Source organism: Hydra vulgaris, chromosome 05 (genome assembly GCF_038396675.1).
Source record: "Hydra vulgaris chromosome 05, alternate assembly HydraT2T_AEP".
NCBI classification, from domain to species: Eukaryota; Metazoa; Cnidaria; class Hydrozoa; order Anthoathecata; family Hydridae; genus Hydra; species Hydra vulgaris.
The window spans coordinates 3,864,782-3,881,198 of record NC_088924.1 but is presented as its reverse complement, the minus strand read 5'-3'; the positions used below and the strand labels follow the sequence as shown (position 1 = coordinate 3,881,198).

The 16,417-nt window shown below is 25.7% G+C and overlaps 1 protein-coding gene across 1 annotated transcript; it reads right to left on the bottom strand.

Annotated features, from left to right (window-relative positions):
• Positions 1–6,483: 6,483 nt before the first annotated feature.
• Positions 6,484–11,245, bottom strand: LOC136071801 (mediator of RNA polymerase II transcription subunit 21-like). Its single transcript, XM_065797130.1, has 2 exons — positions 11,109–11,245; positions 6,484–6,964 (listed from the first exon to the last, which is right to left on the bottom strand). Exons 1-2 carry the CDS (start codon positions 11,192–11,194, stop codon positions 6,532–6,534), a joined length of 519 nt encoding a protein of 172 aa, XP_065653202.1. The 5' UTR covers positions 11,195–11,245; the 3' UTR covers positions 6,484–6,531.
• Positions 11,246–16,417: the final 5,172 nt, after the last annotated feature.

Here is a 16,417-nt window from a genome sequence, read left to right as displayed (position 1 = left end):
TGTTATAAAAATATGTTTATGAATATAAATATATATTCATCTACTGTCATCATCATCACTATCATCATAATTATTAGGGTAATGGTATATACATATATATATATATATATATATATATATATATATATATATATATATATATATATATATATATATATATACATATACCCTATTAATTACCCTAATAATTATATATATATAATTATTAGGGTAATGTATATGTACATATATATATATACATATATATATATATATATATATATATATATATTATATATATATATATATATATATATATATATATATATATATATATATATATGTTTGCAAGAAAAATTTGAAATAATTACTCATTTAAATCAAGAAAATTTATTAAATAAAAAATCTGAATTAATTTCTAAATGTAGGCACGAAAATAAATACCTCTTAAAAAATTATAAAAACAAATGACCAAATTAGACTATCCCCATTCCAAAGAAAATTATTTCATAATTACTTTCTGTAACTTCCCGTTAACAAAAAAATATAGTAATTAAAAATATTTTATAATAATTTATAACTTCCTGTAAAATATTTTTTTCAATAAATTGAATTTTTTTTGAGATTTAGTAACTCTTCCTGATGATCCAGCAATGGTGAAACTTCAAGTCGAAGATAAAAGTTAGATAAGTGTTTTTTACTAATTTATATATATATATATATATATATAATATATATATATATATATATATATATATATATATATATAATACATATATATATATATATATATATATATATATATATATATATATATATATATATTATATATATATATATACATATATATATATATACATATATATATATTTATACATATATATATATATATATACATATATATATATATCCATACATACATACATATATATATATATATATATATATATATATATATATATATATATATATATATTATATATATATATATATATATATATAGTATATATATATATATATATTATTTATATGTATATATATATTATTTATATATATATATTATTTATATATATATATATATTATTATTATTATTATATATATTATTTACATATATATATATATTTGTTCTTTATTACAATATTTAGGATACTTTACGAATATATACTAAAGAGAAACTGCAAATGAAGATATTGTTAAAAAAATAAAGAATAAAAAAAAAGAACGCAGACACTCAAAGAAGACCATTCTTGTCACAGATAACCGCTGAAGAAGTTTGAATAAGATAAATTTCAACTTTTCTTTTGTTGAGGTGTAATTACTAAGTCTTTTAAATCACTGAAATTTTTCACACCTTTTTCTAAATAACATCTTTTTTTAAATAACACATATTGTGACCATTGAGTTATATTTATCTAAATATAACTCAATGTATGTAAGACTATTTTTGTGTTACTTATTTTATCCATCTTAGTGTTGAATAATGTTCATGAATAAAGTATACAAAAATACAAAACACATTAAGCCGTTTTTTAAATTAAGTTGCATCAATCTACTTTTAACAAACAATATTTCATTAAATACATTTTCATTGAATAACAGTAGTCTCAGAAATATTTCATTGATTAACAGGCCCGTAACTAGACTTTTTTTGAGGAGGATGACAAATTTTTACCAAAATCTTAAATCGCCGAATATAATAAAAAGTAGTTTTGTACTGAGGAATTTCCCAATTCCAGATTGTTAAAAGATTTTTTAAAATTATACTTCCCAATGCACTTCCAGATTGTTAAAAGATTTTTTAAAATTATACTTCCCAATGCACTTCCAGATTGTTAAAAGATTTTTTAAAATTATACTTACCAATGCACTTCCAGATTGTTAAAAGATTTTTTAAAATTAAGTTACATAAGGTAGTTGCGTTTACGCCTCCGCCAACAAAAACGCCAAAACATTGCCAAAGGATGATTCACCTCCAATAATATATAACAAATATATGAAGATATGCGTCCATACACATGCATCTATTTATTATTATTGTTATTTTTATAACAAAACTGAGTATTATTTAAAAGTATATAAGTATATTTTCAATTTAAAAAATTACTTCTTTTAGTTTTCTTTTGAACTAATAATAATTTTATTTTACCCAATTGTTTTATAGTCTGCAAATATCAAAAAATAGAAGAGTTGGATATTGTGCCACAATTGAAGATACTAAAAGTATTCATCCAAGAAAACTTGTGTTGATAAAGAAACAAACGTCCATCAGCCAAGACTAAGATTTCAATGAATCAGCTAGTGAAAGAGGTTATTCAGAAACTGAAGAGCAGTGTTCCAGCAGTGATACTGAAGCTGAAGATGTTGAAAGTTCGTCATCATCATCTAAAAGACAAACAACAAATTTGGTGGTAAATTTAGTGATTTCTGTGAAGATTAGTACCGAAAAAGCAAACACAAAAAAAAAGCACATAAAGTCTTCAAAACTCTATCCAAAGGTGGAATTTTTATTTCTACTTTAACTCAAAGTGGTGTCTACAAAGGTGTTATGAAAGAAGGAGAAAAAATGAAAGCAAATTATATGGAGAACTTAAAAAATGAAAAGTGGTCTTTACAGTTTGTTGGAAAGCACATAAAGAAAATGGAACATCAAGTAGTTGTTTTGAAAAATGAAAAGAGAGAGGTTAGATTTGTTGTGCTCAAGCTGGAATGGAAAAGATGAAGCAATATTTAATAAGATAAAGCTTGTGCTGGATGAATATAAACTATGGTCAGCCATAAAAATGATTTTATTTGACACAATATCTGCAAATAAAGGAATAAGAATTGCTGTAGTAACACATGCAGAAACATTTCAAAACCATTTTTTTTTTGTTCACCTCTTCAAAGCCAAGAAGGCCTCTACAGACGAGGAGGCAACTTATTTGTGGTATAACCCTCTCTCGACTCTATAACTCCAAAACACAAACCTTGACGAACAAGGCCGCTGCGCAGAGAAACAAGATTAGTGCGGTACTACCGGGGACATTGTTAGGTTCAAATTCGGGACTTCTCACTTATGAAGTGAGCGCTCTACCACTACACCACTACCTCATTTGACTAGAAAAGCCTACTTTTATAGGATGCCAACACCATATTTTAGATATTCTTTTAAAACATATCTTGAATGACCTTTTTAAAAGATCAACAACATCACCAAATCTTTATTACTCTTTTGTGACAAGATTATTGCAAGAGTACAAAAACCTAAAGTTATTATTTCAGAATACTGAAAATTCTTTAATGAAAGTGAATTAGACACGCTGGCGAGATGACATGGACTTCCTGCATCACTTAATAGCTTGTTATAGAAAGTTTAAAAGCACAGGTACATTTCAAATCACTTCCTGCTATAAGCAATGCAAGATGGAACTCTAGAGCAATTTTTGTTCTACTTGCTTACATTCTAATACCAGACTATCAAGAATCGAAATCTGATCAAGCAGCATGCTACTTCATCTGTGGTTGGTGTAGGGTGATATATGGTTTGGTGATCAATACTTCAATCCTGCAGGTTTTGTTAATCTATTAGAAGCATGCAATGAGCATCCAAAAGCATTAAAATTGTTGAAGACATTTTGGTACACAGAGCCAACACCAAATCAGCACAATGGTCAAATATATGTGTAGAACATGCTGTAAAAGTGATGCAAGATTTAGTGCCTTTATGTCATAGCATAGAAAAACTTAACATTAAATACTTATTAACATTAAATACTTATTGTCAAATACACTGTAAAAATATTTTAATTATTCATTTTTTATTGGTTTTCCGTAAAGTACTAGAACATGTGTCGCAAAACTACATTTCTTATACTCCATAAGCCTTCTTTTTGAATGGGGGTGAACTTTTTTGAGATACAGTATAAATGTTTGATATTTTCTTGATTTTTGCATAAAAACTCCACTAAATTGTGTATTGGGACTCGACTGTAGTGGGCTTCATGGCCTAGAGGAGGTGAATTGAAATAATAATAAAAAAAGCCCCAGCATATATATATATATATATATATATATATATATATATATATATATATATATATATATATATATATATATATATATATATATATATATATCTAGAGAGAGAGAGAGAGAGAGAGAGGAGAGAGAGAGAGAGAGAGAGAGAGAGAGAGAGAGAGAGAGAGAGAGAGAACTCTTATATGTTATCAGAAAGTTTTTTCCGTATTTTGATGACAAAAAGTGAAAATTAAAATGCAATACCGGAATTTTTTTTTTGATTAATTGATAGACTGCCTGCCCCAACCAAACCTTCAGTCGATGTAGCAGCACTCCCTTGCAAGTCAGGCTAAAAGATAGTAGATGTAGCAGCACTCCATTGCGAGTCAGGCTATTTGTCAGTCGATATAGCAGCACTCCGTTGCGAGTCAGGCTATTTGTCAGTCGATGTAGCAGCATTTTGTTGCGAGTCAGGCTATAAGATAGTCGATGTAGCAACACGCTGCGCATGATTTACAATAAAAAAATACAATAATAAAAACATTTTATTAAAAAAAATAAAAACATTGTTTATATTAATAAAAACATTCAGAATGGTTTTAAAAATATTCTGGTCAATTAAATTTGCGTTTTTGCGGATTTTGCAAAAAACGATCAATTTGTAATTAAATTAATGGTTTTAACTTTCTGACAACATGCAAATGTTGGACGAAAGTCAAAAGTAAATAAAAGTGACATAGGTGTTGGCGTAAGAATCATTTTTTTCCTTCCGTACTTCCCAAATGCAACAATCTATAGAACTCTCTCTCTCTCTCTCTATATATATATATAAATATATATATATATATATATATATATATATATATATATATATATATATATATATATATATATATATATATATATATATATATATATATATATATATATATATATATATATATATTGCTAATATAACTTAACAATATAGTAACTGAACTTTATTAAAACAGCAAAGATTGCAAACACTAAAATTTAAGATAAATTCAAATAACTGTTGTTATTTACTTTACTAATAAATCTTTACTTGATAATTTGCATCAAATAAGTTATAAATAACTAAAATTAAATATATAATAGAAAAACTTTATTCAGAAATTTTTTGTTAACAAAAATATAAAGGAAATATACTGAGATTGAAAAGTTTCTTTTTATCCCTTTACATATATTTATCAACAATATAGATACATATATCTGTAAAGCGAAGAAAAAGATTTTAACTTTTTAATCTCAGTAAACTTTAAACCCGGTTTGGTTTTCAATCTCAGTAAATTTTAAACCAGTTTTAGTTATGAAGATCGAATATTGATTAGTGATTGTAGCTAAACATTGTTTAGAATTTAATACAAAAGATAGAAAATCTTGGCCAAAAATGCTAATAAAAATATTAGCGTTTATCTAAGATTTTCATATATATATATATATATATATATATATATATATATATATATATATACATATATATATATATATATATATATATATATATATATATATATATATACATATATATATATATATATATATATACATGTATATATTTATATATATATGTATATATATATATATATACATATATATATATATATATTTATATATATATATATATATATTTATATATATATATATATATTTATATATATATATATATATATATATATATATATATATACATATATATATATACATATATATATATATATACATATATATAAATATATATATATATATATATATATATATGTATATATATATATATATATATATATATATATATATATATATATATATTATATATATATATATATGTATATATATATATGTATATATATATATGTATATATATATATGTATATGTATATATATATATATATATATATATATTATATATATATATATATATATATATATATATATATATATATATGAAAATCTTAGCTAAACGCTAATATTTTAATATTGTGATCTAACTTGTTTGGCCTTTTCGGTATCATTTTATTTTTGCCTTTGTAGTTGAAATATTTTTTTTCTTTTACAAAATTAAATTTTTTTTTTCCTTTCAAGTAGAACTAGAAAAGTTTGTGTAAAAGACATAGCAAAACACTTTTATCATTCAAATAGAAATGAAAAAATTGAACTGTTTATACTCAAAATTTACTTTCAAAAAATTTATGTATTTTCCCCCACACACTCTCATACATCTAAACTACCTTATAACAAATTGGTGACCATCAGTTGACTGGTTATCAAATTAAATGTTTCAAAAACTCAATTAGCTGACTAAAAAAAATGACTGAAGAATCGCTCTTGGGCGGGAGCAACCATTTTTCTAATTTCATGTAGTATTTTAGTGTATTTTCATAAATAATAGGTAAATAAATATTAAAAGGCAAATTTTAATTATCTTTCATTATCTTAACTTTTATAAAAAGATAATGAAAAAATTACAAATAAAAAAAAAAGGAAAAAACTTTTTTTTAAATTTAATCAGAAATAAATGAATGGGTTAAACATTCTCAGAGCTTAGTTATGGTGCATTTTGAGGATAAGACTGTGTTAGAAACGGAGGAAATTGCATTTTTTATTTGAGAAAGTAACTCCTCTCCATCTGCAACAAGTTGAGACAACTGTTTACGTGCTACTTCATTCTCATACTCAAGTTGAATCAGACTTTTTGTTTGTAACTCATTTGATTTTCCACTTGGTAAAGTCTCAATAATGTAATCTATATCTTTGACAGTTCGTGAAATTAATGTAGCAAATAGTTGTGCATGTCCTTCTTGTGTTATATCAAATTCAGTCTTTGGATTTGCATTTTTTTGCAAAGTACAAACAGCAGCAGTTTGCTGTATTACGCCAATGCTATTACAAAAATGTTCTGCAAGTTGATTTAATGCGTCCTGAAGTTGAGTTAATCTGTCAGCCATTTTAGTTAACTTTAAAAATTGACTAAAACAACAATTTAATAAAAACTTTAACTTGCCCATTCATATATATATATATATATATATATATATATATATATATATATATATATATATATATATATATATATATATATATATATATATATATATATATATATATATATATATATATATATATATATATATTAACACATATATTAATATATGTATTAACACATACATTAATATATATATATTAATACATATATTAATACATATATTAATACATATATTAATATATATATATATATATATATATATATATATATATATATATATATATATATATATATATATATATATATATATATATATATATATATATATATATATATATATATTAATACATATATTAATATATATATATATCAATACATGTATTAACATACAGTTGTGTGTAACATACAATTAGTTCATTCAATAAAACCAACAGCTTTTTGGTTCATTTCTTTCAACATGCTTAAAGCAGCAAAATGACGCAATATGCAGTTATATTTGAGCATACAACAGACTTTTGGCCACAACTGTATTTATTAACACACATATTAATATATATATATATATATATATATATGTGTATATATATATATATATATATATATATATATATATATATATATATATATATATATATATATATATATATATATATATATATATATATATATATATATATATATATATATATACTAATATTTATTAATATATATAGTAGTACACATATATTAATATATATATATATATATAAATATATATATATATATATATATATATATATATATATATATATATATATATATATATATATGTATATATTAATATATATATATGTATATATTAATATATATTAATATATATTAATATATATAGTAGTTGTCAAACAAATAAACACTGCAATATTTATTGCAAACAATGAAATATTTATTTCTTTTATTGTTACTATTCAGTAATTTTAATGAAGATAAATGATACACTTGAAGACTAATGATAATGAAGACTAAATGATACACTTAATGAACACTAAATTTAAGTTTAATGTTTTTTAGCACTAGAGGCCTTTCAAAAAATCATTAGTAGTGCTATATTTGTTATCAAAATAATAATTTCCTATTTTTAAACTGAAAATGATAATTATCCATTGTTTAATCTAACTATTATATTTAATTTTTTATTTGATTTTAAACAGGAAATGTCAATTAAAAGTGTCATGCTTTTGTTTTTGTAGATGTTTTTCATAGGAAATTAAATTCTTTTCATTTTTGAGTTCCAAAAAAACAAAAAATTGGAAGAAAGGTTCTATAATATTATTATGTGCAAGTTGGCGATTATAAACATGGTTATCAAATCTATCTGTTGATTGTCGGGTTCTACAACTAGAAATATGTCCATTTTTATGAAGTCTTAAATTATTAGTTTTTTCTGTGTATGTAGTTTTCTTATCGCAAGATAAATATTTTAAATATTATATTACATATTTAATATTGCAAGTTATATGACTCTTTATGTTACATATGGATGTTGTAAATGTTTTAACTTCTTGAAGGTAGAATTTGTATATTTTACAATAGTTATCAATTAACTGGAATTTTGCAGAGGTCAGTATTCTTAACAGATGTGGTGGTTGTTTAAATGCAATTACTGGCTGGCTATTTAAAAAACCTTTTTTACTCTTTCATTTAAAGACAGATTAAGTAAAAGATAAGTTTCAATTATAAGAGGTTAAAAATACGTCAGAGAAAAAAAACTAGACGAATAAGAGTTTTAGAGCATTTAGGAACAGTCACAGAAATAGGATGAGACTTAATTGAATGAAGAGTAACACAAGAATGAATTTTAGTAGATAGCACAAAAGACGCTAGCTCTCTAGAGCAGTGCCCATTATAGTATTTGTAGAAAAGAGAAAGAGAAGCAACATTATGACAATGTGATAATAGTTGGAAGTTGACTGCAAGTGCAGCTCCAACTATGTTTACAATGCGTTTTTGCACCTTATCTAAAAGTGAAAGAGCATCATTGGAAGATCTGCCCCAGTAAGAGCTAATCCTAGAAGATGAAAAAAAAATGACTTATCGAGTACATTACCGTTCATAAGTACAGGAAGATCTAAATTATTGTGATAACAATTGGCTGAAAAATTGGGTTTAATCTGAATAAAGGTTCACCAGCCACTGTGGAGCTTACAGTGGAAAAGAAGGATTCAATAATCTTAAAGATGATACCAGATACACTGTAAGAAGAAAGCTTATGGAAAAGACAATCATGCCCAACTTTATCAAAAGTTTTAGAAATGTCAAGAGTGATAACCCTAACCTCTCCACCTTTAATGTATGATAAAACCTATTGGTTATTATTGTTGGCAAATCAGCTGCAAAACAAGAAAATTGAAATCCATATTGATGATCAGAAAGTAAGATACTAGATTCAAGATGAGAGATTAAGTGTTTGTTAATTAAAGATTCAAAAACCTTGCTTATGTTAGGAAGAAGACTAATGGGACAATAGTTAGACAAGTCAGATCGCTCTCCAGAATTTTTGAAAATAGGGATAACAGATGCCCCTTTCCAGCATGCTGGAAAACAAGACTGTGATAAGCACTTATTAAATAGCCCTTAATATTTATTATTAATAAAAAAAAATAAGAACAATTATAGTAATAGTAATAACGAAAACAACAATAATAATAATAATGATATCTCAAAAAAACTATATAATAATAGAATAATAATAACAATAGAATAATAATAACAATAGAATAATAATAGAGATTAAAAATTGATAAAACAAAAAATAGTAAAGAAATTATAACTAATTATAATAGCAAATATAGTAAAAATACTAGAAATAAAATTAGTAAAAAAACAATGTGCAATATACAAAAGTAAAAATTGGAAGAAACAAAATGATTAGTATAATTGATTAAAGGTTAAAATTATTGAATAAAGTACGATGAGGCCTGGTAGAAAATAAGTAGTAATGGGTAATTTTTACCCAGGCTCAGCAGAAGGGTATATACAATGGGTAGATACAATAGGTGATTTTTACCAGGATTCGAAAGCGCAAAATATAAATATTTATAAATTTAATTATATAAAAATTGATATAATTATTTTATGTAAGAATAAGTATATATTAATTTATAATAAAAACTATGATATCTCAAAAAAACTTTTTTTTAATTTTCTTAAATTTATTTATTCCATATTAGTGTACAATTTTAAAAATGTTTTAATCAAGAACAAAACATGTATGTGCTTTTTTCCACTAACCAATCATTGACATTGTTTTAAAGTTTTGGTTTTGAAAAGTATTACTTTCAAGATAACCTTTTTTCGAAAAATTTGTATAAAATACATTAAAACTTATTTTATTAAGGTGCCATGCTAAACTCTCAGTTGATGTAGCAGCACTTCCTTGTAGCAGCAGGCTATAAGAGAGTCAATGTAACAACACTCCTTTGTAACAGCAGGCTGTAAGATTTATGTACTGTAGCCAATAAATATCTATGTTTATATTTAAAAATCCACTTTGAGCAAGTCTCCACACGAGAGCACAACAAAGCAAAAATTATTTTAGACCGCTTCACTATAACTTTTCTAATTTAGTTACTTAAATGCCTATAAATTTTTCTAGATTTTCTTATTTTGTTATGAAATTTTCACTATTGTGATACTTATTTTAACCTCTTTCTTATGATTTATAATAATTAAATATGAAAATAGTTTGAAATTTTTAAACGTGTACCTAATTAAAGAAAATAGATAATTTTATTTTCTCTTAACAAAACCTTTTTTTTACTCTAAACTAGTATTATCTTTATGGGTGCATATAAAACTTGGGCTGAAAAATAGCAACATCAACGACAAATTCATTTAACTTAGAGTTTTATTAATCAAGGGGTTGCATAACAAAAAATAAATATTTGTATAAAAAAATAATTTTTTTTTGTTAGCTAATAGAGCCCATTTTTTTGTTAGCTAATAGAGTCATCTATCTGTTACCATATCATGTATTTCAATATTTATTTATTTTTAAAGTTAAAAATTGCCTTTTTTTTTTAATCATATCTATTTATCCACAACAGATATAACAATCTAAAATAAAACTTATTAATAAAGTTGGATACTTACCCCAGCAGAAATAAAGAAAAGTTTAAATATTTTCCAAACTTCGGACGAAAAAGGAGACAATTTGTAAAACATAACACTCTACACATTCGTCCGCAGTTCTTTTAAGAAGGTGCCAATGATGTACATATATTTTTTTTTTTTTTCTTCTTTTTTACATTTCTTCAATATTTATAAAATTACAAGTTAAGATATAATAATATAAACAATTACAAGTGAGGATTTTTACAATAAATAATAAAAAAAAAGAATGCGGAGACTCGTAGAAGACCTTAAGGTCTTGTCGTCGAGAACCGCTGCAAACTCGTTACAAATTTACGTGTTACATATTTTAAAATAAATAAAAAAAAAAAACTGTGTTTAACAATATTAGAAGAAAAACATAATTTAAATAAAAAATAGAAATTTTCAAATAAATTTCCTATTAAAAGTATAAAAGTATATTATCAATAGACAAAATGATTTTCTTAAGCTTCCTTTTATAAGAGGTATAAGCCCATTCATGAGAAAAGTCAAAATGTTTCAAAACTATTTTATTCCAAAGAAAGGCTCCTCGGAAAGAAACACAAGATTTACCAAAATTTGTATGCGAAAATTGTAGTCGAATAGAATTATCATTTCGTAGATAGTACTTGTTTTTTTCTTTTATTGAGTATAGGTTTTGAAAGGAAGAAGGGGAATCGTTGGTTTTACATTTATACATAAAACATAAAATATTATAAACATTAAGCTGATATATATTTAAAATATTCATTTCAAGTAAGAGAGGCCTGGCATGAGTAAAACGGTCTTTAAAGTTTATAAGACGTGCAATGTGTTTCTGTTGACGATGAAGAGGTTCTAGTATACTTTTGTTCACACTACCCCAAGCAATGTTAGCGTAGTTAATATGGCAGTGAACAAAGGAATAATATAATTGAGTTAAAGTATGTTTATTTAAGAAACTTCTTGATTTATATAATATTCCTATAGTTCTAGCAATTTTTATTATTTAGGTTGTTAACGTGGTGTTTCCATTTAAGATTTTCATTAATATAAATGCCTAAAAATTTTGTAATTTTTGTTCGCTTTATATGTATGTATACATATGTATGTTTATATGTATGTATACATATGTGGATGTGGGACGTCACACTGAAGCAAAAAGCTCAAAAATTGGCCACAAGTGGAATTTTTTTAATACACCATTTTCATTAATTTTTTTTACAACTTATTAGAAAAAATATCGAATGATGAGAAAAATATATATTTTGGTTCTCTCATGTCTACTATCCTAGTCAGAGAAGCATTTTTTCCTACCTAGTAGAAGGTAAAAAAAATTCGCTTTTTTTTTTTATCATAAAGCTTTATTTAGGCATGCTTTTATCTTTTTCAAAAGTAAAATGCCTAAAATATTGAATATAGCTTTTGCCAAATGAGTAATTAAAATATTAGGTTAAAATATAAATTTTCCGATAAATAATAAGTTTTTGAAAATAACATATCTCAAAAGTTCCGCAGAGTTCCGCCCTGAAATGACTTTTTTATCCTAGGGGATGTTTTTGAGCAACCGTGGCGCAGTGGTTAGAGTTTTGGCTCAGAACCCAGAAGCCCTGGGTTCGATCCCGGCTCCAGCTCAATAAGCGATATTGGTAAGGAAGGAGGCGTAAACCTCTAGTTAAATGCTCTCCAGCGGTGCTCCGCGATAAGACCATAAGGACTTCTGGGAGCACCTAAAAAATAAAAAAAAAATAAAAAAATCATGGATAACTAAAAAAAAAATCAGCGGTTCCAAATTGCCCGAAATGGATTTATGGGCATAAGTATAAAAAATAAAAATCTGTGTAAAATATTCCCCCCCCTCTCACAATGAGGTGTTTGTAAACTGTACGTGGTCATTACTTCTGAACGCCAAAAGATTTTTTTTATGAAATTTGAATTCTATAGATAAAATTAAATTTTATTTTAAGTTTTGAAAACAGTTATGTTTAAAATACTGTCCCCATTCTCTCAAAGGGTTGGAGAGGGCCGTTATTTGGGTTCTTCATGTTCCCAAGCTCCAATAACCATAATATTTTCTAACACATTCTCATTTGACAATAGTATTAAAATAAAAAATCTGGGAGTTCCCATCATGCCTGGAAAAGTGTTTCATCCGTATTTCTTTAGTCTTGAATACAGATGTTGTAAACATGATGTGATTATATTATGTTAAATGTTACATGACGTGTAGTGGTTTATAACTAAAGTGAATAATTGTTGTGAATGTGTTTGTACGGTTTTGTGTGTAATTGCTAATTTGTTTATATTTAAGCATGTTTATGTGGGTTTTAATAGTAATTTTGGCGGTATGTAGTTTAATATAAATTATGATTAGAATTTGTAAAAGACAAGTTCTCGTTTAGTTAAAAAAAGAAAAATTTTATTCAAAACATTATGGTGTTTATGTGAAAAACTACACATGAGGAGGATTGATGTTTTGTATAAAATCAAGGAAGTTGGAATTAAATATCCCAACTTGTGCTCTGTGGTTGAGGTAGAAGTGATGATTAATATGAATGTTCATAACTCTAAAGATTTAAAAAGGAAGATTAAAACATTTCTTGCCAAACTCAAGATAAAATATGAAAAGCACGGAAGAACCTTCTCTCGACTTGAGGAACGCGAGAAAGAATGGCGGGCGTTTGAATTGTACCCAAGACCTGCTCCTCCCACATCAAGACCAGGAAGACCAGCTACACGATGGACTGATAGTTCGGAGAGAACTTAAAGGAGAAAGGTATCCAGGTATATTAAAATCTATATGCTACGTTTTTGGTTGCTAATTTTATTTAAATGAGTACATTGTTCTAAAAATATATAATATTTTTTTAGGATGATTGGTGACCATTGTACCGAAGAACTTGCCTGTGCTGCTGCGTTGAGGGCTAAATCAAGCCCAGGAACGACCGACTTTTCAAAAGTTATTAAACAATCTGTTAAAAATCCAGCTCTAGCCAGGAAAATTATTGATAATACAAAAACGAATCCAATAATGATGAAAGCAGAAGAGGCTCTAGCATTAAAGATAATTTGTGACCTCCATGATTCACAATATCAAGTTAATTAGAAACTCTTCATTCTTCATCAATTTGGAACAAGGATTTTTCGCTTTCAACTCCTGTTGAAAGATCTGTGTCATCAAACCTTTGATTGTATACACTTTGAAGGCTCCATCCTTTCCAGCTTTCATATAGAATTTTTCAGTTGTTTCCGATCCATCTAGACACTCCGAATTAGATATGTTTATAATTCTTGATAAAGTGTGGTTCACCATTGACTGAACATAACATTTGGCAGATGTTTCTAAAATTTCCAAATTTTCTGGATAACATTTGGATTTTGCAAAAAACATTACTTTGACTGAAGGGTATATCTCTGCGTTCTGTTTCAGCAGTTGTTCTGTTGAAACTGGAAATAGGGGCCATCAATGTTTAGTCAAACCCAATGCCTTCAAGCCCCCCACTTTTGCAGGCGTCATCACCTGCAATACCAAAAAGAAACAAAAGAGTCAACAAGAGCTGAAGAATTAGATGTTAGAAAGCAAATAGAAAGTCTTCAAGAACTTGAACTTGAAATCCCCTTCTCTAACCAGAAAGCAAAAATAAAAATAAAAATTAAGATGACCATGTTGGACGGCAAGGCAGTGAATGCTATAACAGATACAAACTCAACTCAATCTTACAATGTTTGTTCTGCCAAGCCTAGTGAAATGAACAAGCTGGATATAATTAGAGAAAAAGTTTGCAATAAGCAAGCTATAGCTTTAGGATTATCCAGACTGCACTGCTGGATACAAATTTTTGAGTTGATTCTGCACTTGGGATATAAAATGGATATTAAAATATACCAGTCCTAATCTCCAGAAGATAAATTATCTGTAAAATCAAAAGAAAGTTCAGAGAAGTGGTAAGCTTAATGGTTGATACTCCTAAACAGGGATTTGAAAATACTAATACAGGAAACACTGCAAAGAGGGCATTTCTAGAAGCAGAATCTTTCTCTGAAATAAAAGGAGTTAGTTTGGACATCATTTTAAGACTAAGAAACATATTGAATGCCGTTTGCAGTGGATTCCACCTGAACTTGGATGCTTTTAAAGCATACTGTTATAAAACTTCAGAGCTGATAGTGGAAACCTATCCTTTTTTTTTTTTTTTTTGTTCTTTTATCTTTACAATGTTGTGATTCTATCTATATAACTGATACAAATTTACAATTTTTATAAAATATATGATGGTAAGAGAAAAAATAAAATCTCACAACTTTATAGAATACAAAAAATATAACTGCAGGGTATCATTATTATTAAAAGAACGCGGGAAACTTGCAGAAGACCAGATGGTCTTGTCATCAAGAAACCGCTTGTACTAGTAATATATTTTGTATTTTTGTTTTTACATGTTTCTAGTTTCACAAAATATAATGGTAGTTCATTTTATATTGGATTCACATATAATAAAATGTAAGATAAAAAATAATTGATAAATGCTAGATTTTGCACACATAAATATATGATTAGGCATAAATAAAACTATTTTTGATTTATATATTATTTATATTAATATTTGTTATTGAAGTTTTTTGGGATTTTTGTTTCAACGTTAATTTTGGCTCTAGTTTCAGTATTAGTTTAGTGTAAGTTCATATAATTGTTTATATTTAGTAAGATTTTCAAACAATTTAGGTTATCTAATTTTGTAATTATGGCATTTCTGGATATCAGTTTATTATAGAGATAGGGACCGCGATATGAAATTGTGAAACGCGATAGTTTTGTTTTTCTAAACGGTATATTAAAGTTTCCTACTTCTCGAGTGTCATATCTATTTCTATTGCTTTTAAAGAAATCATTTGAGAAATGTGATGGGACAAGCCCGAGTTTATATTTCAGCATAAACAATAAGTTTTAATAAATGTTTATTCTATAGACGTTTAGTACATTAAGGAGTTTTAACAAAGGTTCAGCATGAATGAATTTGTCTTTTTTATAGACAATTCCAACGGCATGTTTTTGACGTCGATAAAGTGATTTCAAATTGGATTTATTGGTACTTGCCCATGCTATATTACCATATGTATAATAGGTCTGTATAAATGAGAAATAAAAATGTTTTAAATTTTCTTGGGATAACATTGGTCTAGCTTTGTATAGCACGCCAATGTTTTTGGTTATTTTTGTATTTAAATAGTCAATGTGTGCTTTCCATGAAATATTTTCGTCAATTAGTAAACCTAGAAATTTTGTTATTGAGGTTCTTTCAATATTTTTATTTTCTATTTTTAGCAATGGT

Excerpts from the sequence above, each read along its gene's own strand:
- LOC136071801 (XM_065797130.1), bottom strand. The coding sequence starts at position 11,194 with ATGTGTAGAGTGTTATGTTTTACAAATTGTCTCCTTTTTCGTCCGAAG. Across the intron at positions 6,965-11,108 it reads TTTTCTTTATTTCTGCTGGG|TCAATTTTTAAAGTTAACTA; the intron begins GTAAGTATCCAA and ends TTGTTGTTTTAG.